The sequence below is a fragment of the Sarcophilus harrisii genome, chromosome 4, assembly GCF_902635505.1.
Source record: "Sarcophilus harrisii chromosome 4, mSarHar1.11, whole genome shotgun sequence".
Lineage (NCBI taxonomy): Eukaryota > Metazoa > Chordata > Mammalia > Dasyuromorphia > Dasyuridae > Sarcophilus > Sarcophilus harrisii.
The window spans coordinates 286,891,112-286,918,016 of record NC_045429.1 but is presented as its reverse complement, the minus strand read 5'-3'; the positions used below and the strand labels follow the sequence as shown (position 1 = coordinate 286,918,016).

The following is a 26,905-nucleotide window of genomic DNA, read 5'->3' as shown; positions in this document are numbered from 1 at the left end:
AAAGTCTGAGAGAATTACTCTGAATGAATTCCAGTTTCAATAATTTAGCCTGATATTTTTCCAAGCCAGCAACACAGAGGCTGAATTCTTATCTCTTATAGACTTGCAAACTTTCAACACAGAACACAGAATGCAAAGCAGATATATGCATATAGACACACAGAAATCTATTTTCAGCTTTTACATACAGATTCAAGCCTGATATACTTAAGACACTAGGAATTTCACAATGCTGTGACTCTTTGTACAGTGAGTCCCAAAGGAATTTCAGTATTTGTTTGGTATTATTGTATGGAATCTGTTCTGTTTAGAAATATAAAGGGTTAAGGAGTAACTGACCTTAAAAATTAATAGATCCTCTATATTACAGGAACACGTGAGTAGAAGATCATGAGGATCTCTTCTCTCCTCCACCAGAAAATAGTCCATCCTCCCAATTTTCTTCCCTTTATATTTTGATGCTTCATTATCAATTTCAGAAAAAGAAAAAGGTGGGGGAGGTTGTCCTTTTTACCCTGTGGTCTCTTTGGGTTCTTCTCTCTTTCAAGGGAAAGTCCCAAAGCCAGAGCCAAAGATGAAAGCCACCAGAAGTTCTGGTTTGGTGCCTGCTTTCAGGTAAGGGAACCCCCAAAAAGGAGTTAAAAATCCCAGATGAGCCCCATCTCTTTTCCTATTATTTTCCATCTTCTTAAATTTAGGATTCCTTTTTCAAATGAAGCTGTGGGTATAAGCCAGGACATTTAAATCATAAAACAGTTTTTATAATACAATGAGAGTCAACATAAGTTTTGTTTCTACAGAATGTTTGTGATGATGTTTCACAATGGTTTCAAGATGGCATGTGGTGATCATACCCAGTGATCTTGGTTTTTAAACAACCTGAAATTTGCTCAGAAAGAATAGAAACATTTATCACATCTTGAGCATGTATTTATATAGCTAATGAGATATAATCATAAAGTAATGGGAAAGTTACTCTGGTTCAATCTATAGAAAATAAATTATGAAGTATGTTTCTATGAGAATTGATTGGCATTAAAATGCCAAATCCTTGTAGCAATGATAGGGTGAATCGATTCCAGCAAAAGACCACATCCCTGATAGCAACCCAGTGTCTAAATGACCCTCAGGAAGGAATACTATTATCTTGAGCTGAAGTATATAGTTAAGATGTACAATCAGGAGTAGCTGTTGACCCCAAAGTTATTTTTATATAAACATTCCTTAATTGACTTTCTGAAGCTAGCAACTAGCAGAGTTAACATATTTTGCTTTGAGTACTTTTGTATAAAAAAACACCCTCCCTCCCTTTCTGATTGTAAATTGTGATTTCTGCTTTATGCTGTCATAATAAAGCTTTTGTCCCTTGACTTAAAGATGGCCCAAGCCTGTGAATTCTTTCCAGTTGACTCTCTACTTTCCTGACTTCCTGTACCCCATCAGCAATATGGAAACAAATTCTGTAAAAGGCTAAGAATTTTTGAGAGCACATTTCACTTAGAGTTGGTCAAAGTTTGATATGATTTCATGAACAACATGAACATTGGGCACAACAATCACTGCAGACAAATCTAAAGTGTAATATAACATAATTGGGCGATTATTCACTGCTTAAGGCAATAATTTTTAGGATGAACTACTTGGACCATCATGATGAATCCCTAAGGGATTTGCAAATTACTAAATAGAGAAACCACTGTCTTATAGGAAATTTTTTGAAGCAGAGCTGCCTTATATTTGCATTCACAAGTTCATGTAATGTATCACTTAAGATAAAGGCTGTCTGTCAGACACAAAATACAGTATTTGTGTATTTGTTCATGTGAGTGGCTATAGACACCTTGTATATTGTGTGGGGTAAGCCTTAAATTTTGCAGATATAAGCCCTTTAAAAACTTTAAGTCATCTACAAGGTCTGTAACTAGATCAATTTTAGCCATATTAGATTGCTTCTGGTGCCTTAATAGGAATGTTCTCCTTACTGTTTTCTGAGTGTTGGGTATCAGATCTGTACAGCAGAATTTCTGGGACTAATGCAATAGTTTGTAAGGAGCTTAGTTACTTTCAGACACTAGGAATTTCACAATGTTGTGACTCTTTGTACAGTGAATCCCAAAGGAATTTCAGTATTTGTTTAGTATTAATGTATGGAATCTGTTCTGCTTAGAAATATAAAGGCTTAAGGACTAACTGATCTTAAAAATTAATAGATCCTCTATATTACAGGAACATGTGATTAGAAGATCATAAGGATTTATTCTCCCCCCACCAGAAAAATTGTGTGATCTCTTGCTCAAGAGATCCTTTCTGAAAGAAGTAAAAGATTTGATTAAAATTGGTCAATGGGTTATTGAATAATGGATATAAAGATCAGTGGATCCTCAATAATGGGAGAGAGGATTATTGCCTCTAAAGGAAAAAAAAAAAAAACCTAATTCCCTATGATACAAAAAGAATTAGATTGTTCTAAATCATGAGCTTTGAGCATAGATTTCCCAAAATGTGGGTAAGATTAGTACTGTGTATCCAACTTGGGAAAATTTGAGAGAATCTCAAAAAATATCTTTTGTCCCTCGAAAAGCCAGCATGTATATCTCACCCACTAGGAAATGAAATAAGCCAATTCTCAAATAAAATGTTTTGACCAAAGGGTTGTTTTTTTTGTTTAATTTTTTAAAGGCTTTTGGAATCTTTAATTTAAATGATGAGTGCTCTGTTGTGTGTGGATCTTCTCCTCTTTTCTTTCTATAGTTTCATTTTGTGTGTAATCTTATCCTGGTACAATGTGATTTCCTTTGAGGGCAGTTGTCTTCCTTTTTGCTATTTTTGTACTTCCAGTGATTAGAGCAGTACCTGAGACCCTGTAAGTGCTCAATATATACTTGTTGCTTTCTTTCCCTCATGCTTCGTAGATTGTGATCCAACATCTTGATGTATAGTGATTTTTTACAGAAATCTGTATCTGTAAATCAAGCAACCCTGGAATTCCTGGATCTAAAACACATTTTTAAAGGGGAATTTCGGGTAGGGATGGAAAAGGAAAATTATCAGCATCTTGATAGTTTTTTAAAAATTGTTCATGATGGATAATATATTAGGACATAAAACCCTAAATTTAAATCTAATGCAGAAAAGCAGAAATATTACATGCATTTTTTTCAGATCATGAAATAATAAAGAGTACCTATAATAAAAGGACATGAAAAATAGACCAAAAATTAATTGGAAACTAAATAATCATAGAAACAATCAATAATTTTATCTAAGAGAATGACAATAATGAAACAACAAAACAAAACTTGTGGGATGCAACCAATGCAGTTCTTAAGAGGAAATTTTATCTCTCTAGATGCTAACATGAATTAAATAAAGATGAGAATAATGAATTGGGCATACAACTAAAAAAACTAGGAAAAGAACAAATTAAAAATACCAAATTAGAAATTCTGAAAATCAAAGGAAAGATTAATAAAATTGAAAATAAGAAAACTATTGAACCAATAAATAAAATTAAGAGTTGGTTTTATTAAAAAAAAATCCACAAAATAGATAAACCTCTGGTTAATTTGATGAGAAAAAGGAAGGAACACATTACCAATATCAAAAATGAAAAAAATGAACTTACCACCAATGAAGAGGAAATTAAAAGAAAAATTAGAATATATTTTGCACAGCTGTATACCAATAAATCTGATAATCTAATTGAAATGGATGGATATTTACAAAAATATAAATTGTCCAGATTAACAGAAGAGGAAATAAAATACTTAAATAATCCCATTTTATTTTATTTCAAAAATTTTTATTGTTTTATTTTTTCTGATTATACATGTATATTAACTTTTAAAATATGGATTTCTTTATGAATCATGCTGGAAGGGAAAAATAAGAATAAAAGGGAAAAACCATGAGAGAGAAAAAAAAAACAGAAAATAGAAGTGAATGTAGCATGTATTGATTTACATTCAATCTCTGGATGCAGATGAAATTTTCTATCCAAAGTTTATTGGAATTGCCTTGGAACACTGAACCACTGAGAAGAACCAAGTGTTTCATGATTGATCATAACAAAATTTTGCTGTTACTGTATACAATCAGGCTGCTTGAGCTTTACATTTGCAATTTGAGATGATAACAAAAGAGAAAGCTAGGAGCATAGTAAAAGCCTGTACAGCTTGCCTTCCTTTCCACACTCCTACATTCCCTCCAGGGCTCTATGGCAAATGGATGTGACCCATTATAAATCTTTTGATCATCTGTCTTTTATCCATGTTGTAGTAGACACCTTTTTAGGATTTACTTTTGCAATACCAGCAGCAAAAGAGACAGCCCAAGTGGTCATTGAATTCCTTATACAATCTTTTGCAATCATGGGTGTGCCATAAGCAATACAAACAAATAATAGACCTACATATACTTCTAAACATTTTACACACTTTTGTGCCCTGTATCAGATTTTACACCCCACTGGCCTACCTTTTAATCCTCAAGGACAGGCAATAGTAGAGAGGAGAAACAAAGACATCAAGACAACCCTTCAAAAACAAAAGAAAGGGGGAGTCATAGGTAACCCTAAAGAACTTCTATATTTAGCTCTTTATACTCTTAATTTTTTATTTTTGATAAAGATGCACTGGCTCCAGCAGACAGATTTTATAACTCCCTGGAAGGGCAGTGTCCAGTGCAAGCAGCTCCACTATCTTTAGGTAATTGCCAAGTGATGTGGAGAGATCCAGAAAGTGGTGTATGGAAGGGACCAGATAGGCTAACTGCTTGGGGAAGAGGGTTTGTTTGTATCTGTATAAATGGAGAAGGAATCAGATGGGTGCCAGCAAGCTGTATTTGTCTTATCCATCGGAGACAGATGGAGAAGACCATTGAAACAAAGGGAAAGACCCAAGAACCATCAGATGGTTCTATCTCTGACAACATGTGCCACTGAAAAAGCATGGCTGTTAACCCAATGTGTATGGCAATTGACTCATGAACATCAAAAATTGTTAATGAGACTGCTTCAGGACTTCAAAATCTGCAGGAATCATTGGATTCCCTGACACATGAAGTGATGGACAATAGATTGGTTTTGGACTATCTCTTGGCTGCTAAAGGAGGTGTATTGTGAATATTATTTATATACCTTCCTTCTAGGAATTATGGACATGTATAATTCCTCATGTTGATTCATATTATTTGTTATATCACTACTAGCCTGTATTATATTATTATGTGCTTGTGTAATACCTTCTATGCTGATAGATTTATGTATACCTGTTTCAAGTAAAACAAAAGAAAGCAGGAGATGTAGAGGGCCACAGATAGTGGGGGGAACTCTGGGTAAGGTATAAAATCCTTTAGCCCAGAGGAAACAATATATGACAATATCTGGTTTCACTCCCCATTTCCCTTAGTGTTCACACCTTTTCCTGAGAAATCAAGGAGAGCCTGACTACCTGTGTTCTACTAGAAGCAAGGATACTTACAGCAGGGTGTTTACTCAGTGTGATTGATGAGATAATGGTCCTCTAGTTCGAATATACTTAGTATGATATGGTGATGTAATGGTTCTACAGTTGACACATGCTCAGTATGCTGTAGTGATGTAATAGTACTAAGATATTTAAGGGCTGAGAGGATTGGAGAGAAGAGTGTGTGTGCTTGAACTCCATCTCAGACTCCAGACTCCATTCTTGACCCTCTTCATGCTGACTTTCCTGCCTCTTTCACTTCTCCACCTAAGACCAAGGGCAGTCCAGAGATCCTCCAGAAAGCTAACCCAGACATTACACAGGAAGAATCAAAATAGAGAAAGAAAATTATAGATCAATTTCCCTAATGAATATTGATGCAAATCTTAAAAAATATATATTATTAAAGAGATTAGCACAATTTACCACCAGGATAATGCAAAAAGGATTATGTGGGATTTATACCAGGTATTCAGGGCTGATTCAATATCAGTAAAATAATCATTATAATTGACTATATCAATAACCCAAATAACAGAAATCATGTGATTATCTCAATAGATGCAGAAAAAATATTTGACAAACAATATTCATTCCTTAAAAAAACACTAGAGAGCATAGGAATAAATGGAGTTTTCCTTAAAATGATAAGGTACATCTTTCTAAACCCACTAGCAAACATATATAATAAGGAAAAACTACAAACATTTCCAATAAGATCAGGGGTGAAACAAGAATGCCTCTAAATAATCACTATTATTCATTGTTGTATTAGAAATCTTAGTGTTGGCAATAGAAGAGGAAAAAGAAATTGAAGGAATTAAAGTAGGCAATGAGGAAACAAAACTATCACTCTTTGCAGATGATATGATGGTATTTTTATTTTTTTGAATTAGATTTTTTATTCTTAAAGCTTTTCATTTTCAAAACATATGCATGAATAATTTTCAACATTGATCCTTGCATAGCCTTGTGTTCCAAATTTTCCCCTCCTTACCCCCACCCTCTCCCCTAGATGGCAAGCAATCTAATAAATGTTATACATGTTAAAATATATGTTAAATCCAATATATGTAAACATATTTATACAGTTATCTTCTGAACAAGAAAGATTAGATCAAAAAGGAAAGAAAATGAGTCAGAAAACAAAATGCAAATGAACAAATGAAAGAGTGAGAATGTTATGTTATGATCCACGCTTAGTTCCCACAGTCCTCTCCCTGGGTGTGGATGGCTCTCTTAATCACGAGATCATTGAAACTGGCCTCAATTATTTCATTGTTGGAGTCACGTTCATCAAAATTGATCATCATATAATATGTTGTTGCCATGTACAATGATCTTCTGCTCACTTCACTTAGCATCAGTTTATATAAATTTCTCCAGGCTTTTCTAAAACCATCCTGCTGATTGCTTTCTATAGAACAATAATATTCTATAATATTCATATACCATAACTTATTGAGCCATTCTCCAACTGACAGATATCCACTCAGTTTCCAGTTTTCTTGCCACTATGAAAAGGGCTGCCACAAACATTTTTGCACATGTGGGTCCCTTTCCCTCCTTTAAGATCTCTTTGGGATATAGCCCAATAGAAACACTGCTGGATCAAAGGATATGCACAAAACTTTTCTCAACAATACAGTCATTCAAGACAATTCCAATAGACTTGGGATGGAAAATATTATCTATACCCAGAGAAATAACTATGGAGACTTGAATTCAGATCAAAGCATGCTATATTAACTTTAAAAATTTTTTCTCTTTCTCTGGTTTTCTCCCTTTTTTCTGATTTTTCTTTCCGAACATGATTAATGTGGAAATATGTTTAATATGATTGTACAATCTATATCAAATTGATTGCTGTCTTGGGGAGGGGATGGAAAGAGGGAAAGGAAAAAAATTTGGAACTCAAAATCTTATAAAAATGTTGAAAATTATATTATCATGTAAATGGAAAAAAATTAAGTAGGGAAAAAGAGAGATGATTGATATACTATGGGCCTGTATGTAATATATACAAGAGTTTGAAGAAATAATCTATACTAAGGGTAAATGTGTTATAAATCAGAACAATGACTTGAACCCCTCAAAACTTTGCCCATTAACCTAGACTTTGCAGTATTTCTTACTCCATTTGGAGTCAAGCTTTTTATCTATTTCAGCATGGATATGTGACAGAGATCCACTCAAAGGATCCCCAACCTTTGGGCACATGCATTGTACTCTGCCTTATGCCAACTCATGAAAAGTCTAGGGAGCTTGTTTCTGGAAAGGTGTGATAATATACAAAGACTCTGTTCTCTCAATTTGGAGCATGAATGGACATTCCATAACTGGTTTTGGTCTTCATGTAGTAAAGAGATGGACTTTTGATGGGCTGCTGAACCAGAAGTGGGATACATTCAAAAGGCACTAATATAAGCCTCTTGCCCTTTCCTAGTTGGAAGTAATCAAGGAAAGTGAAGATACTATAAGCCTCTAGATAAGGAAAGAGGCCTCAGATCTTATCTAGGCTTGAGCCTTCTCCCATATCTTCTAGCTCATGAATATAGTTCTTTACATTTTGTCCCTTTTAGGTGGAGTATGATGGAGGGTAATAATCTTGTGATCTTTGAAAGCTCAAAATAGTGAGTATCTGAATTCTAGGAGCTGGAGTCCATGCTGAGATTTTTCTGGAAGATGAAGCAAATGGGATTTGCTGGAAATCAAGTCTCAAGTAACCTGTTTGACCCAGCATAGATTGGAGGCATCCACTGGTTTCTGATTTGGAAGTAAACTTAAGGGGACAAAATCTTTATAGAAATTGCCCTAAGTTTGAGTTCCCCTTGTCCTAAAGTTCTAGAACAAGAAGGCAAAGCAGAAATAGAAAAATTCCACTGATCAACACCTGAAAGGGATCCCAGAAGGTAATCTTACAAGAATACGATAATCAAGTTTCAAAGCTCCTAAGGAAAGAAGAAAATATTGCAAGCAATAAGAAAAAAAATTGAAATACCATGGAGCTACAGTAAGGATTACACAAGACTAGCAGCTTCTACATCAAAAGGCTATAGGTCTTAGAATACTATATTTCATAGAGCAAAAGTTTTGGGATTAAAACCAAAGATAACTTAGCCAGTAAAGTTAAATATAATCTTGAATAATAAAAAAAAAGACATTTAACAAACTGAAAGACTTTCAGGCATTTGTGATAAAAGCAACAGAACTAAAAGGAAAATTTGACACATAAGATCCAGGAGAAATATAAGGTAAACATTAAAGACCAATTACAAGGGACTCAATAAGATCAGTGTCCTGCTGTGTACATGGCAATGTTCTTTTTTCCTCTTCTCATTTTGTATTTAAGTTGAAAATTAATTTTTAAAATTTACCAAAAAAAAAAACCCATTAAAAAAAAAAAACACATTTGAGCCTCCTCTACTCAAAAAATGTATTTCCAGATACTGGGAAGAAATGTTCATACTTCTGTTCTTGCTTAGTATCCATATTTTGTATCCATTTGTAAAAGTTAAATGATGTTAATAAGTTAAGTGATACTGAGGCACTAATCACTGATAATTGATATAAGAGAGAATCAGAATGGGAGCTTCAGCAGATAGCATTCAACAAAGATACCCTTCCTTATCCTTTAGAGGTACCCTTAGGATTCTGAGGAGAAAGTGTAGTATGTTTTGTTGGGTTATCAAATCCAGAATCTTGTTATTGGTAAAAACAATCTATATTTTCTATTGTGGTTGTGAAAATTGTTACCTATACAATTTGGAAGAAGCAATTTAACCTCTTAGAATCTCAATTTTCTCATTGGTAAAATTTGGATAATAATATTTGTATTCAGGGTTATTATGGGGATTATGTATGTTAAAATGCTTTGTACCAGGTAAATGTGAATTGTGATTATTACTATTGACCTTACCTCCTAAAGTTCTTTCCCAAACACTCTTTACCTTTATTTATTTATTTATTCCAATCTGCACCAAGAACATGATCAACTCTGCCTCTTTCTCCAATTCTGTCTTTTTTCCTACTAGCATCAGTTTTGGATAAGTTATGAGAGTAGAAATTCATGTCAAACTGCCTATTTTCATGTTCTTTCTCATTTTAAAGGAAAGACTAAGCCTGGGCAAGATAGACCTTCTAAAGGCCTTGGACTTTTACCATGTTCATCTTCCTGGTTTCCTATAACTCCAGGAAGCTTCTAGATATCTTTTCCCCTAAGGTCCCCAAAGGAATCATTTATATGGTAATTCCAGTATTATTATTTTTTCATGGGGATAGGATGTGATGAGAGCATTTCCTTTTTTTGTTCCTTTCCATCTGAGTTTTTATTGGACATAGGGAAAGCAATTTATTTTTTAGGATTAAGATAAGTTAGGGTCTTCTGATCCCTTGCACTGACTGTTCAATTCAGATGAGTTTACTTCAGACAGAGAGAATTCTTCAAAATCAGCTTCTTTGTTAAGCAAGCGCAAGAAGTTGCACTGCCATTTTGGATATTTCTCTGGCTGCCAGGTAAGATATTTGTTTTCAAATTCTTTTAGATATGATGACAGAAGAGTGATAAAATTAGATTTCTGCCAATTTGCCTTAGTGGGAAGAATTAACAGCATCAGGTAAAGTTCCTGAGAAAAAGATTTATGCTCAATATAAGAACAGACTTCCTAACAATATGAGTTATCTCCAAGTGCAATGTGCTACTTTTTAGGGAGAAGGGGGGTTTCTTATTACTAGGAATCTTCATTAGGAGGCTAGACAACCACTCGTTAGGTTGTATATAATCTGTCTCAGCCTCTGTTTCCCTGCAGGTAAAATAAGGCTAGCAGCAGCACCTACCTCATGCTCACAGGCAGAGTTTTGAGAGCAAGTGTGAGAGTGTACAGAATGAATTTTGCAAAACAAAGTTAAATATACGTTGTTATATATTAATTGTTATTTCTCAGTTCAGTAGGAGTTTCTATTCTAGGTAACTTTAGTAGCTGCTAAAAATGGATATACATAGGAATAGTCAAAGCTCATAAGAGCAGATTGTTAAATTTTTACTGTGAGCATTTATCCCTCAGAAATTGGCAAAAACTACAAATCAAGCCTTGGATTGTCTAGTCTTTAGAAAATGTTAATACAGATTAAATTTGAAAGTAGGTGATTCTATTCCCAACCTCCTTCTACCCAGAACCAATTGTTAAACATTTACACTCCTGTGTTTATTTTATAAACTACATAAATAATAATAATTATAAAAATAACAAGTGGCATTTACAAGGTGATTTCAGGTTTGCAAAATACTTTGTATATATTATCTCATTTGAGCCTCACAATTCCTCTAGAGATTCTGACAACAAATTATTTGGGTATGGGAATGAAAGGGAATACCAATTAGAGAAGGGGGTAAAGCAAGTCCTATTTTTCTCTAAGGCAACAATCCCAGAAAATCACCTTATGTCTAGTGTTTGTCAGAGAGAGGGAAATGTTCTAATTAACTACTTTGGATCAGTCAATTAATCAATAAACATTTATTAAACTTCAACTATGTACTAGCAATTGTGCTAGAAGCAGCTGGTGACACACTGCTGGACTTGGAGTTAGAAAGATTTGGATTTAAATGCAGTATCAAAAACTTATTAGTTATATGACCTTGGGCAAGTTATTTAACTTCCGTCTGCCTGAATTTCCTCAATTATAGAACAGGAATGGGACAGCTAGGGAGCAAAATGGATAGAGTGCCAGTTCTGAAGTCAAGAAGACTCACCATCCTGTGTTCAAATCTCTCCAGAGACACTTCCAAGCTGTATAACACTGGGTAAATTATTTAACCCTGTTTGCTTCAATTTCTCATGAAGAAGGAAATGGCAAACCACTCCAGTATCTTTGCCAAGAAAACCCCAAATGGAACCACAAAGAGTAGGACACAACTGAACAATAAAAAGAAGAAAGAATAGGGATAATACGGTGACATATTCAGCATGTATAGGACTGCTTGCCATCTGGGGGAGGGGGTGAAGGGAAGGAGGGGAAAAGTCAGAACAGAAGTGAGTGCAAGGGATAATGTAAAAAAAAATTACCCAGGCATGGGTTCTGTCAATAAAAAGTTATAATAATAAAAAATAAAAAAATAAAAATAAATAAAAATAAAAAAAAATAAAAAGAATAGGGATAATAACATTTACCTCATAGGGTTGTTGTGAGGATCAAGTAAAATAACATCTGTAAAATTACTTAGCACATTGGTTGGGACATAATATATTCCTTCCCTCACTTCCCCCAAGCTCTGAGGATACAAAGAAAGGCAAAAGACAGCCCCTGCTCTCTAGGAACTCACAGTTTAATGGAAGCAATATTGTAAAGGCAAAAATATTTGTATTCTGACTCTCACAGCTTCTTTCCATCTCTGTTAGCTAGCTGCATAACTATAAGCAAGTCAGTTAACCTCTGTTTGCCTTAGTTTTCTTAACTATAAAATGGAAATTTAATTTGTTAGCTTCTTTATAAACAGAAAGAAGATGCTGCTAGTGGTGAATATGATGGATTAGAAAGATCTTTTTGAGGTGTGCTTATAGTCATGGACATGATTCAGGGAGAAGCACTGTTTTAAGGTTACAAAGGATTTTGGTCACAACAACCTCTGAGAAAAGTATAAAATTATCCCATCTTACAAATGAGAAGATTGAGACTCAGAGACTGACTTGACAAAGTCATACTGATGTGGCTGTTGTAGACACCGATGATGCTACCAAAAGTTGGGGTCTGGTCATGTGAAGAATTCATAATGGCCATTCTCTTTGGCAAAAGGTAGATTTATTTAGGGGAATAGGTTATAGACAAAACGAGGGGAAAAATAGACAGCAGGTAACTATGAAATTGAGTTGGTAGAGCATAGAAAGGGATTTTAATTATTAGTGATGGAAAGGGCGAGTTTCCTAGTAGTTTGAGTATGCCCTTAGCTTACAAGCTAAATCTTGAAAGGGACTTAGCACCCTAAAAGAGTTAGTTAAATATAAGGAGAAGTGGGATCAGGAGACCCACAAGGCATGGTGGGGTTAGGAGATACCACATGGCATGGGGGAGGGAGTAAAAAGAAAGACAACTGAGGCAAAATGCTGTGGCAAACTGACCCAAAGGAGGGCAGCAGTGAAGTCATAGTTTATAAGTAGATTTTATAGGGAAGTGTCAAACTCTGGATTGGTTAAAGGGGTGTGTCACTGGAACACTTTGAGCACATTCACCTTTCTGACAAGGGAAGACAACAAAAATCAATGATGGAGAAACTCTATTTGGAGGGGTCCTCTCCAAAATCATTCTTTCCAATTTATTTTCCTCTAAGGAGACTTATTTTTATCCAGCCTAATGGGGAATAAAGGGTGGGATAGTAGAAAACTGCTAGACTCAGAGTCTGTAAGACTTGGATCCAAATCTTACCTCTCATATTTATTTGCAATAGGACTATGGACAAGTCATTTAACCACCTTTATCTGTTAAATGGCAATACTAATACCTGTAGCACTATTTTTAATATCAGAATTATTGTAATGCCGGAGAAAATGAGGTAAGATAGAGATTAGAGAGTTTTTAATATTTTATTTGGATTTCTGAGAAGAAGAGATTTTCTGGGACCAAAGGATCCATTTTAGTTCCAGGGCTGATGTCTTAAAGTATTCAACATCACCCTCAGCCTCAGCCTCTTTATGACTCTTTATGGAAGTTAGATTTTTTTTTCTAAAAGCTGGACAATTTACTTTTTGTCCTGTGCAGTTTTCATATATGATTTCTTGAAACATAGCTCTGAAAAAACAGGCTTAGAAAAATAATGGTTTTAAAAGAATCCAATGATTCTCTGGACCAGCCTATTGTATTTCAAACTTGACTATACCTTTGTTGATTTAACATCTGATATAGGAAAATATGAGGCTCAAAGCTTCCAAGTATAATGATTTATTTGCAAGGCTAGCAGTTGCCAACAAATCTAATCTACTAACTCTTCAGAAGTCAGAGCCAAAGGAGTGATCTATAGAGTTTATTTTTATAACAAAAAAGAGGAATTATAAATTACAACAATGCTAGGAAACTTGTTTTAAACATAATTCGATTGGACAAGATAGGTTATACGACTAGTTAACTTTGTTGGGACTTTTCTAACACATCTTGGTGTTGTCATCATCTTTTGGACTGTGGACAGTTTAGGGACCGCAACTGTCAACCTATCTGTCAAAGTAAGATTGATTATATTAGAAATCTTATCCTACAGCTGGAGCATTTGCAATTAGAAGTATTACTTTTTAAAGGATCTGTGGATTAATTAATGTAGTTTTATAGCTAGTAGAAAGAAGATCTTACTTCAGGGAGCACAAGAAAAGGAGAACTGATTCACTGAAACTAAAAGAACAACCATTTAAATCTTAAATCTATCTTAATCCTGTGATTATTTTTACAAAGATGCATACTCTACATCATCTATCAACAAAGTTGATTAATTCCTTCATTTTTAATGTCAAATCATTCTGTTTTTCATCAAATGGTCAATAATAGGCTCTTACCCAGGCCTCAGTGGCTCATTCTTTAGGTTTTGGTGGCTTAGAATGAGTGTAAATAGCGATTGTTTTCTTTTCTAGTCAGGAACTTTGATGGTCTTCTCTTCCTAGATCTATGTTTTTGTGATGGTAAATTAGGCTATCTTTTTTCTCAATTCTTATCTAACCTTTAATCATTGAATGAGCTTTGCCTCAGACAGACTGAGGCCTGGGAAAGACCTTAATTTAGAAAGACCATATTGGGCCATCACCCGTCATCTTGACTTTTGTCTTGCCACTGGATATTGATAACTTTGGAGGACAGAGTGAAACTGTTGACTCTGTGCAGCTTAATTCCAATTCATAAACAAGTCAAGATATCATTCATTGAGGTTATTGGTCCTCTTTGAATAAAGGATAAAGAACAATGACTTCAAAGGGTGTTTTGAGACTCCAAATAAGATAACATTTCTCTAAAGCATTGTGAAAACTTTAAAAACTCTACAAAGATTTTCTCTCTCTTAGTATAGCTGATAAGGTCAGGGTAGCAATTCCTAGTTCAAAATAAATATATGATAAATTCACAATGACTATTCTCTTTGCCAAGAAGGGCATTCATTTAGTAGAAGTTATAGATGAAATGAAGATATAAAATAGGCACCAGGATTGGTAAAGATAAAATGGATTTGGGAGTACAAGAAAGTTACCACAAAAAGGAGTTTTGGAAAAATCTATTAAAGGAATACAGGCCTGAGTATGCTATTGACTGGAAGAGTAAATCCAAAGAAAATTTTGCAGATTAACCAGAATTAGCTAAAGTAATGAGAAAAATGACATTAAAGGGAAGATACTATGAGGGAGAAAGAAAGAGAATATCTCATAGTGGGTCCTGAAAAGGATTTAGCAACAATCTTAAATCATGAGCACATTTTTTATAGGGGAAATAACCTTGGGGATTTCTTAGGGGAGGAGGGAAAGTAAAGGTGGGAACAAAGATGTATATTGAGATGTGGAGATTGCCTTGAACATACTAACATAGACAGTTGGGAAAGCCTTTATTTTAAACATAGGTATCTTAAAGATGCTAATCAAGGCAGCCTGAGCATATATCCTGTTTGCCTTAACTATGGTTTTAAAGTAGTCTGGGAAACTTAAGTTCCCAGGATAAGCTTTTTAAGCATTTCCTGGAAAAGGAGAAGAATAAGTTGATTTTAAGATTCACATCATAGCTTTAAGCTATATAAAAGGTGACTGGTAAGCAACTAAAGCTTAAAACTGTGTTAAAGTGTGTGTGTGTGTGTGTGTGTGTGTGTGTGTGTGAAAGAGAGAGAGAGAGAAAGAGAGAGAGAGAGGGAGACAGAAGGAAAGACAAAAAGAAAGAGACATATAGAGGGAGAGACAGAGAGACAGAGACAGAGAAAGATGGGAGAGAAACATTTTTATATATATGAGAGAGAGTTCAAATTTTTGTCTCAATCTGTTCCTGTGTTTCCTACTACAATTTTTTTTTCTTATAGATGATGAGGGTCAGAGGAGCATTTCCTAGTTCCAAAGGTGAGGCTAAAATGACAAAATCACATTAATGTTTTTGCCAGAATTCACAAGAAAAGGTCATGGACAAAATCCAAAAATGATTTTGCAACATGTTTTTTGGGGGAAATGATTTTTATAACTCAGAGGGACAAGGGGGTAAATAAAAGAAGCATCTTGGGAGTGACAAGTATGTGTATTGAAATGTTGGGACTATATAAAAGATGCTAACAAGATGTAATGCTGGAAAAACTGAGCAAGACAGAGATTAGAGACCAATTAAATAGTTTATTAAATGGAGAGATATACAGGGACCAAATGGATCCATGGTTGGTCCCAGGGCTGAATGAGACTATCATCTCAAAGAATCCAGCCCTGAGTATTGGGACAGCAAGATTTTTATAGGATAACAAGAACAATGACATAATGGGGGAGGTATCTGGATGGGGATAACCTAATGGGGGAAGGCACCTAGGATGACACAATGGAGGGAGGTACTGGAGAGGTTACTGATATTGTAATGATGTCTAAAATGCATAGACCTTTATCCTGTCAAACATTAAGAAGGAATGATTATAACCTAAAGATATAAAACCTTTATCTCATCAACATTAAAGGCAAAAGGTTATCTGAGGCAGAGTAACTAAATAGGACAATTGGAGAAATTGGGTCAGGACATTAAAAGAGAACTGTGGCATAACAAAAACTATCTGAAAAAGCCTGGGTTCCTATCGTGGTTGTTTTAAAGATGCTAACAAGGCAGTCTGGAAGCACTAGTTGTTTTTTAGAATGCAATTATAGTTGGAAAGAGTTCACATTATGACTGCCTTAGCTATGGTACTAAGATAGTCTGTAAAAGCTGACCCTTCTGTGTATAAATAGCAGGATGGGGTCCTTTTAGTATTCCCTGACAAGGGAAGAGAATAAACTGGTTTCGGAGTTCACATTATATGGATATTAACGTGTAATCTTGAGCCATTTACTTCATTTCTACCTCATCTGTATAATGAAGGAGGTTGAACCAAATAATTTATGATCTTAACATTTCCAACTCTAAGACTTTACAATTTTCTATAGCTTTGGGGCTGTAGAGAAGGAAGTAAGAGAGAAATGAAGTGAGCTATGCAGTTATATGAACTGGTTTAACAAAATCCAGATTTAGAAATTCAGGTCTCCTAATACCATGATATTCTCTCTTGACAGAACCTAGGTTATATCCTCAAACTCAAAGTTTTTATGTAACACTTGCAGGATTCTCTAAACAACTTATTTCTCCTTCCCTGATGTGACTACATTTCACTATTTTGACACAAAGGCACAGAAAAGAGAAAGCAAGTAAAGAAATTGTGGTAAAATAGGGATTTAGAACATTCTTATTCCCACATTGTATTTTATGATTTATGATATGTCATTTATGAAAAAAACATAGATTTATGATTTTTTTTAGCAAGTTACTTGTTAAAGTACCTCTCTGACCCTCAGTGTCTTCCTCTGTTAATTGGAGGCAATAATATTTGCACTTCTTATTTCACGGAGATTGTTGTAATGAAAATGATGAGGTTAGTGGTAGTGAAAAGATGCAAGAATTGGGGTGGGAATCCCCTCTGATCAGAGCAGGTCCAATGCGAAGGAATTCACAAATCCAAAATCTATGTGGCAAGAAAAAGGAATTTTATCATTCACTAAGAAGGAAGCTTTCTTAGTGGGCAAAACTCCATTAGGAGTTTGGCAATGAGAAGTCAGTTTTGCTAGGAAGACAGACTTCTTAATGGCAAGGTCCTGTCAAGAAGGGAACAAAGGTTAACACTAAGAAGAGAATATCTCCACAGTGGGCAAAAAGCCTGGCAGGCAGTTTTGCCAAGGCAGCTTCCTTGGCAAGGACAATTCTGTTTAGGACTTCTGCAAAGATTTGGGGTTCAGAGTTGTCTTTTATTAACCTCCTGAGGCTTGGGCTTTCGTTCAAAATTAAATGAGATTTCACTCAATGTTGTCAATGCCCCAGGCCTAGATTTCCAGTTGAAAAGAGAGTACTTATCTTGGAGTTTAGAGCCACTCAATAGTACTCTCAGACTGTGATCTCCAACTGAATGAGACCACTTAACTTGGGGGGGGTGTTGTCTGGGAAAGATATGCTTTTAGGGGCAGCTAGGTGGCTCAGGGGATAGAGCGCCAGCCCTGAAGTCAGGAAAATCTGAGTTCAAATCTGGCCTCAGACACTTAAGACTTTCTAGCTGTGTGACCCTGGGCAAGTAACTTAACCCCAATTGCCTTAAAAAAAAAAAAAATGACAAAAGCAAAAGGTATGCTTTTTCCAGAGGAAAGCTTGAGACAGTTTCAGGGTTCCATCCCCATCAAAAGCACTCTATAAATCACAAAATACTGATGTATGAGTTGATATTTTTGTCTTTGGACTTCTTTCTAGATCCTTTTCCAAGTCAGATACCAAGATGAACAAAGTTTATGACATCAAGTAAAGGAGAAAAATTTACTCTTTATTGCTAAAAGTTCCATTCAAATTTAAATTCTATGATCCTTTTAGTCATTCCCTGAAGTTTTTTTTTAAAATTATCTTGTGTTTATTTTAATTTGTATTTTAAAAATTAGTAGTTTATTTTGCCCAATTACATGTAAAAACAATTAACATTTATTTTTAAAAGTGTGAGTTTCAAGTTCTCTCCCTTTCCCTTTCCCACCACCTCATTGAGAAGGCAATCAAATAAGTAAAGGTCATCCATGTGTAGTCATGTAAAACATTTCCATATTAATCAGGTGAAAAAAAACAAAGGAAAAAACCCTCAAGAAAAACATGTCTCATGGATAGCATTTTTCATCATAAGTCCTTCAGGGACTTTTTGGATCAATGTATTACTGAGAAGTTAAATAATTCATAGCTAATCATCTTATAATATTTCTTTTACTTTGTACACATTATTTTTCACTTTGCATCAGCTCATGGAAGCCTTTCCAGATGTTTCTGAGAATATCTTGCTCATCATTTCTTATAGAACAATAATATTCCATCATAATCACGTGCCACAATTTGTTCAGCCATTCCCCAATTGATGGTCATTCCTTCAATTTCTAAGTCTTTGCCACCAGAAAAGACCTGCTAAAAATATTTTTATACATATAGGCCCTTTTTCTTTTTTAAAACATCTTTTGGGATGCAGACCTAGTAGTGGTACTGTTGGGTCAGAAGGGTATGTATGCATGGAGGCAGCCAGATGGTCAAATGAGCACCAGCCTTGGAGTCAGGAGACCATCAGAAGCTTAACAAGTCCTAGCTGTGTGACCCTGGGCAAGTTACTTAATTCCAATTGCTTCACAAAAAAGGGAGTATTCATGGTTTTGTAGCCCTTTGGGCATAGTTCCAAGTTGTTCTATGGAATGACTGAATCAGTTTACAACTTTACCAACAATGCATTAATGTCTCATTTCCTGCAATCTCCCCTAACATTTGTAATTTTTCTTTTCTTTATTATTAGCCATCTAATGGATATGAGGTAGTACTTTAAAATTATTTTAATTTGCATTTCTTCAATCAATAGTGAGTTATAGCATTTTTAAAATATGGCTTGGGTAGCTTTGAGGAATGGCTTTTACTTTTATAAATTTCACTCAGGCCTCTATATGTTTGAGAAATGAGAACTGTCAGAGAAACTTGCTTCAAATTTTTTTCACAGTTACTTTTGCCAATTGTATTTCCTTCCTTCCTATTTCCACTTCCCTGCCCTTTTATCTTATTTAAACTTTTTATCTATCCTGCCTCTCCTCAAAAGTGTTTTTTCCCTAATTATTCTTTCCCCCCAATCTGCCCTCTAGTCTATCACATTTCTTCAGTGAGCTTTTGTACCACTTTCTCCATTTGGATAATTCTACTTTTTAAAGAGTTTTTTTGTCTCTTTTTTCATTTGGCCAATTCTCTTTTTTTAAGGTTTTCTTTGTTTTAAAGTTATTTTCTTCAGTATTCTTTTATGTCTCCTCTACCAAGTTGTTGACTTTTTTATTTTTGGCTGAGCCAATTGGAGTTAAATGACTTGCCTAGGATCACATAGTTAAGAAGTGTTAAATGTCTGAGGTCAGATTTGAACTCAAGTCCTCCTGACTTCAAGGCTGGTGCTCCATCCACTACACTAATTAGCTGCCCCCTATTGACTCATTTTTTAATGATCTTCTTGCATCATTCTTATTTCTCTTTCCAGTTTTTCCTCTCCCTCTCTTACTTGATTTTCAAAATCGTTTTTGGATTCTGCCATAAGTTCTTTCAATTTATATTTTTCCTGGAGGCTTTGGATGTAGGATCTTTGATTTTGTTTTTTCTTTTGAGTGTGTTTTAATCTTCCTTGTCACCATAGTAACTTTCTGTGGTTAGAATATTTTTTGATTGCTGCATTTTCCCAGCATTTCTTTTTTTTAATCTTAATTTTTAATTTTAAATACTTTTATTTTCTCCAGTTACATGTAAAACAAAATTTTACATGTGGTTTGAAAACTTTGAGATCTAGATTCTCTCCTTTTATCCCTCTCCCCATTGAGAAGGCCCACGTGAAGTGCAGAACTTTTCCGTAAAAGTCATGTTGCAAAAGAAAACTTAGAAATCCCCTCCCCACCCCCCAAAAAAAAAAACACTCAAGAAAAAAAGTTTAAAAAATATGCTTCAGTCTGTATTCAGACACAACCAGTTCTTTCTCTGTATATGAATAGCCATTTTTTCCCCAAGTTCTTCAGAGTGGTCTTGGTTCATTTGTATTGCTGAGAATAGCAAAGTCATTTAGAGCTGATCATCCCACAACTTTTCTATTACTATGAACACAGTACATTTCACTTTGAGTTCATGGACAATAATATTCCTTCATAAACTTATACCACAATTTATTCAACCATTCCCCAGTTGATAGGCATCCCATCAATGTTCAATCCTTAGCCCTGAGGAGAGAGCTGCTATAAATATTTTTGTACATAGAGGTCCTTTTCCTTTTTTTTTTTCCAAGATCTCTGTTTATATTATGCCTAATAGTGGTATTGTTAGGTTGAAGCACATACATGAATTAATTGACTGGATCAGACTCTTGTCTCCAAGTATCCAGTATCGAATAGAGTAACAAGAACAATGACATAATGGGGAGAGGTACCAGACATTCTGATGATGGCTAAGATAGAAGATCTTTATCCTTATCAAACATCCTGATGATTAAGAGGGAAGGGTGGTGTTGTAGCCTGGGGGTTGGGACAGAATAACTGAGGAGGACAATTCAAGGAGACTGTGGCATAACAGGGAAAATTCGGGCAAATTGCTGCCTTTTTTCCATGAATTTCTACTCCCTGAAGTCTTGACCTTCTTCAGTAATCTCCCAACTAGGAATTCTGTAGATCACAATGATAGACTTTCTCTGTTTAAGTAATCTGGTATCAAATTTACAGGGTAGTATACAAATGGAAGGAACCCAGAGTTACACAATTATCCATGAGTAGTGTTCAGCTTCTGGATTATCTAAGTAATTCATTCATTACCTGTGCTTTATCTCTTTACATGGACATTATGCTTCTTATCCAAGAATGGAACAGAGCTAAACAGAAAACTTAATTCTGATATTTGACTATTGGAAATGGCTTACTTATGCCTAACTGACTAAAAAAAAAAAACCCAAATCATTTTAAGTGCTTTTTTTGTGTGTGCATAGAACTGTTTTTAATATTAGGGATTCAAAGAGTAAAGTATGATAGCCCTGACTCTCAAGGAAATCTTATTATAATAGGGAGATACAATACATATGGAAGGTTTCAGTTGAAAAGATTACCAGAAAGGCTCTTAGCATGCAGTGGGCAAGGCAGATAATAATTCATCTTCTTTAATACTTTTTTTTAGTACTTTAAAATTTTTTAACATTCTTTAATATTTTTCCACCAACAAAACCATTGAAGATGCCAAGGACTCTGATGGTAAGTACCTTATTTTCAAAGAGTTCAATAGTTGTGGCTGCTGAAAAGATACAGAAGTAGTAGCCAAGGATGCATGTCCACAAGGGTTGCTTCCCTGGACAATAGTTGGGGGGGCGGGGGGAGGGGGAGAATGGGGGCAATGACTGAGGTTCACTGTTATGTTCCCAGTGTTCTTCACTTAGTTGTCTGTAGATGGCAGTTGGATGTATTCAATACCAGGGGAAAAGAGAGATAAATTAAGGGTTGGCAAAAGCATTATTTGATATTTATATATTAACATTATTCCATTCAATAACAAACATATTTTTAATTAAATTATTGATGCTACCAATTTTTTTATCATAATGTTTGGATTAGCTTATATAAATCATTAACAATTCTTTTTTATCTAAATCCAATAATGGTAAGGTTCTATTCCAGAGTATATTAATTAATTTTTTTTCTTTCTTTGTAATTGTATGATAAGATATAATATTGGAAAGAACCTTGGACTTTATCCAATCAAACGCCCATATTTTATAGATTAGGAAACTGAGGCTCAAAGTCATGTACCTTTTGGTCAGCAAAGTTGACTTGTGTTCCTTTGTTATATTACACTGTCTCTCCTAACTGTAGTTTCCTTTATTGACGTGTTTCCCCACAGTTCCCCAGATATAGGCACAACAAGAGGAAGTCATTTCAAGAAATCTACATTGTTGTACAGCTTTGTTTTGAAGTTTTGTTTGAGGTTTTTTGTTTTCTTTTGATGTTACAGATCTGAGGTTCCAGGAAGTAGGCAAGAGAGTGGATTTAAGCAAGAAAAGGACTAGAAAAAGTCTCAGCAATTTTCTCTTAATTTGGAGAAATTTATTAAATCTTGAAAGGGGGATACTCTAACCTGCTCATATTGTATTCTGTTCTTCATTGGAGTAATGAGAGCTTCCTGTGGAAGTTCTCAGTTTACTTTAATTCCAGGGCTATGTATGATCATCACAAAAATAATTATCAATATTTCTATAGTGCTGTAAGGCTTACAAAGAAAAGGCTGGGGGGATTAAGGAACTATGATCAATCTTCAGGACCACAGGTGCTTACAAGCAACCTTAGGTCAAAAGAAATTCAAGCACTGAGTTTAAAGAAATTCAGATAGCAGATCTTGAAACACACATTCTTGTCCTCCTTTTTCCAGGTATCCTATCACTTTTAACTTGAGATGGTGAATATGCCAGACTTTTCTCATTCATCACAGAGTTCCTTTCTATTCAACTGTCTCCTCTTCCTTCTCTGTCTCATGGAGCTGAATGCAGGTAAGATGTGTTATTGTCACAAAGCAACCTAAATACTTCTTCACCATTTTGTCTTAATTTCACAATTAAGTTTTTCTCTATTCTTCTGTCCAACAGGCCAAAGTTAGAATGGTCTTCAGAACAGGAAGTTCTGTTTAAAGAATTCTTCATTCACTGCACAGAAATGTGGGAGTCAGCATGTCCCATCAGATCATATCAGTATTACAATCTATGACCATCTTTAATTAGCCCTTACTAGACAAAAAGTTGGCACTTGGTTAAATCATACATTTATTTTATTATCTGTGCTTTCTATTGCCCTCATTATTGTGCATATGATTAGAAGGACATAGGTCACTGAATCTACAGCTAAAACAGACTTCAGATATCATCTATTCTAGGAAACAACAAACAATGATTTGAGGGTCACATCTGACGTATGATTATTTTTATATCATCTACAAACTAAAAAAATGCTTTTTACATTAGTGTAAATGTGTGTGTTGGGGAAAGGAAGAGGATAGCGCCTGAGGCCTGGAAGCAGGAAGATTAATCTTCTTAAATTCAAATCTGGCCTCAAATACTTATTAGATGTGGGACTAGCAAGTCACTTAACTCTATGTGCCTCAATTGCCTCTTCTGTAAAGAGTTGGAGAAGGAAATGGCAAATCATTCCAAATATTTTTGCCAAGAAAACCCCAAATAGGGTCATGAAGACTCAGATGTGATTGAAAAAAATGACTGAACAATAACATTTTTACATAAATATAAGATAAAGATTTAGCCTTTGGGCCATAATTTGTCAACTTCTGATCTAATTCAACTTCCCTCATGAGGAAATTAAGGCCCAGAGAGATAAAATGATTTGTTCAAGAACATAAAGGAATGAAGTAATAGAGCTGAGATATGAACTGACATTTTTTTTTAAATAATAGCTTTTTATTTTCAAAACATATGCATAGATAATTTTCAATATTCACCCTTGCAAAACCTCGTGTTCCATTTTTCTCCTTCCAATCCAATATATGTTGAACATGTGTGATTCTTGTATACATATTTCCATATTTATCATGCTGCACAGGAAAAGTCAGATCAAAAAGGAAAAAAATGAGAAAAAACAAAATGCAAGCAAACAACAACAAAAAGGTGAAAATACTATGTTGTGATCCACATTCAGTCCCCACAGTGCTTTTTTTCTGGATGCAGATGATTCTTTTTTCTTCATAAGTCTATTGGAACAGGCTTGAATCAGTTTTGCTGAGTAATTGATTCCTTATTGTAATCCTAGCTATTTTGCCCTCTGGTATATTATATTACAAGCCTTTTGATTTTTTAATGAAAAAGTTGCTAATTCTTCTGTTATCCTGACTGTAGCTCCATGATATTTGAATTATTTATTTCTGGGTGCTTGCAATGTTTTCTCCTTGACATGGAGGCTATAGAATTTGGCCATAGTATTCCTGAGAGTTTTCATTTCAAGATCTCTTTTAGGAGGTGATTGGTGGATTCTTTCCATTTATATTTTATCCTCTGGTTATAGAATATCAGGGAAATTTTCCTTGATAATTTCTTGAAAGATTTGTTTTTCAGGTAGTCCAATATTTTAAAATTATCTCTCCTGGATCTATTTTTTAGGTCACTTGTTTTTCCAATGACATGTTTCACGTCCCTCCCCTCTACTTTTTCATTCTTTTGATTTTGTTTGATTGATTCTTCATATCTTTTAGAGTCTTTAACTTCCACTTGCCCTGTTCAATTCTTCCTTCCCCCCTCCCCCCCCTTCCCCCCATTCCCTCGAGGCCATTGGCATTAAGTGACTTGCCCAGGATCACACAGCTAGGAAGTATTAAGTGTCTGAGGCTGGATTTGAACTCAGATTCTCCTAACTTCAGCCGGGCCAGTGCTCTATCCACTGTGCCATCTAGCTGCCCTGGCCTATTCTAATTTTTAAGGAATGATTTTATTCAGTGAGCTTTTGTACCTCTTTTTCCATTTGGCCAGTTCTATTTTTTAAGGAGTTTTTTTCCTCAATGAATTTTTGTGCCTTTTTTTTTCATTTGACCAATTTTGTTTTTCAAAGTATTATTTTCCATCTTAGCTTTTTGTACTTTTTACCATCTGGACTAATCTGTTTTTTTTAAGTTTTCATTTTCTTCAATATACTTTTGTGGCTCCTTTACCAAGTTGTTGCTAATTTTTCAAGATCTTGCATCACTCTTATTTCTCTTCTCAATTTTTCTTCTACATCTCTTGCTTAATTTTCAAAATCCTTTTTGAGTTCTTCCAATTCACATTTTTCTTGGAGGCTTTGGATGTAGGAGCTTTGACTTTGTATTCTTCTTTTGAGTGTGTGTGTGTGTGTGTGTGTGTGTTTTCCCTGAGGTAATTGAGGTTAAGTTACTTGCCCAGGGTCATACAGCTAGGAAGTGTTAAGTATTTGAGGCCAGATTTGAACTCAGGTCTTCCTGACTTCAGGGCTGGTGCTCTATGCACTGCACCATTTAGCTGTTCCTTGAGTGTGTATTTTGATCTTCCTTGTCACTATAATAATTTTCTATAGTCAGAATTTTTTTTTGTTGTTTGCTCATTTTTCCAGCCTATTTCTTGACTTGCAATTCTTTGTTAAAGTGAGGATCTGCTTTCAGGGGGAGTGAGCATTTATCCCATGCTTCAGGAATTTTCTGCAACTGTTTTTTAGAGATACTTCTAGGGACTTGTACATTTTCACTTCTTTCAAGGTGGTATGATCTAAGGAGATATGTGTTTATTACTTTCCTGGCCTTTGCTCTGGTCTGTGAAGAACTTTTTTTTCTGCCCTGGAACTGTGACAAGGATCCTGCTCCACTGTAGCTCTGGTGTGCTAGCACTCCTCCTTGTAATGGGACTGCCACTCAGGATTGCACCCAAGATCCAAGCATGGGCAAAGCAAGAGAATCTTGCATAAGTGATAGCAAAGAGACCTCTATTATCTCCTTTGACCAGTTGTTCAACCTCCTAACCATCTGTGGTCTGAGAGCTCTAAAAGCAGCAGCTTTCACTGCTGATTCAGTGGCTCCCGTGGCCTGAGTTAAACTGTATTTTACTTTTACCCTGATTTGACAGACCTTTCTACTGATCGTTCTAAATTGCCTTTGGCTGGAAAATGATTTCATCACATTGTTTTGTGGTTTCTGCTCCTCCAGGAATTGTTTTATAGCATTATTTAAAGATAGGTGGAGGGGGCTTGGGGAAAGCTCAGGAAAATTGTTGCCCTTTTTCCTCTATTTTGCCTGTGTCTCTTCTGGAAAGGTTTCTTAAAGGAACAGAATATCAGGAAATACAATATTGATTGAAGATTCACAGTATGTTAAGTGATAACCTAAGTACTATTAAAGAATAGTAGAGAAATAGGAGGCATGATATTTGTGCTCATGGAACCTATACCTTACAGCATTTTGGATGAGCAGGCACACTGCCTTGTTTCCTCAAATGAAAAAAAAAAAGGAAAAAATAAATTAATTCCTCGCTGAGTAGAGTTGTGCCAATTCTGGCCAATCTTTTGGCAGTTTTTGCTGGATAATGAAATTAAATGAGATTCTTGTGCCTTATTCAGCAGTTAACGAAGAAAGATTTACTTAGGCATAGCAGAGGAGGAAGGGAAAGGAAATAGTTATATAGTGCTTTCTATGTTTCAGGCTTTGTACTAAACAGTTTCTACAAATATTATGTCATTTAATCCTCACAAAAACTCTGAGAGGAATATCTTCTTTAATCCACATTTTTATACAAATGAAACTGAAGCAAAATTTAAGTGACTAGGGTATTAAACAAGGATGTAATGAATTGAGATAAATTGGTTCAGCTGAGTAAATCAAATGTCTTTGAAGTTTCTTGCACTGTTTTGCACTCTGCAACCAGGAAGTGATGTCAATAATCTGAGCCATTAATCCCTCAAACTAATCAAGTTTTAAGATGGTTCAGTATCTTTTAAGGAAAAACTTGCCTAACTTGTAGGAGGGAGGAGGATATTGCTCCCATTAGAAGATGTTAAGTTCCAAGAGAAGACAAAAATTAAATGAGTAATTGGTACAATTCATAGGGATACCTTCTTGGAGTTGCGATTTTGTTGGGGGCTTTAAAAAACTAAAAGAAACAGGTTGATGAAAAGATAAAGAGGGGCGTATTCTAGGCAGAGATATAACATGTGGAAAACCATGGAGGG

General features: G+C 35.1%; 1 protein-coding gene across 1 annotated transcript in view; it reads left to right on the top strand.

Annotated features, from left to right (window-relative positions):
* The first annotated feature begins 9,768 nt into the window (after positions 1 to 9,768).
* Positions 9,769 to 26,905, top strand: part of LOC100931059 (butyrophilin-like protein 9) — a 34,139-nt gene continuing 17,002 nt past the window's right edge. Inside the window, 2 exon segments of the mRNA XM_031965252.1 lie at positions 9,769 to 9,980; positions 22,608 to 22,725. Of these exon segments, the coding sequence (XP_031821112.1) occupies positions 22,632 to 22,725 (94 nt within the window). The 5' untranslated portion in view covers positions 9,769 to 9,980; positions 22,608 to 22,631.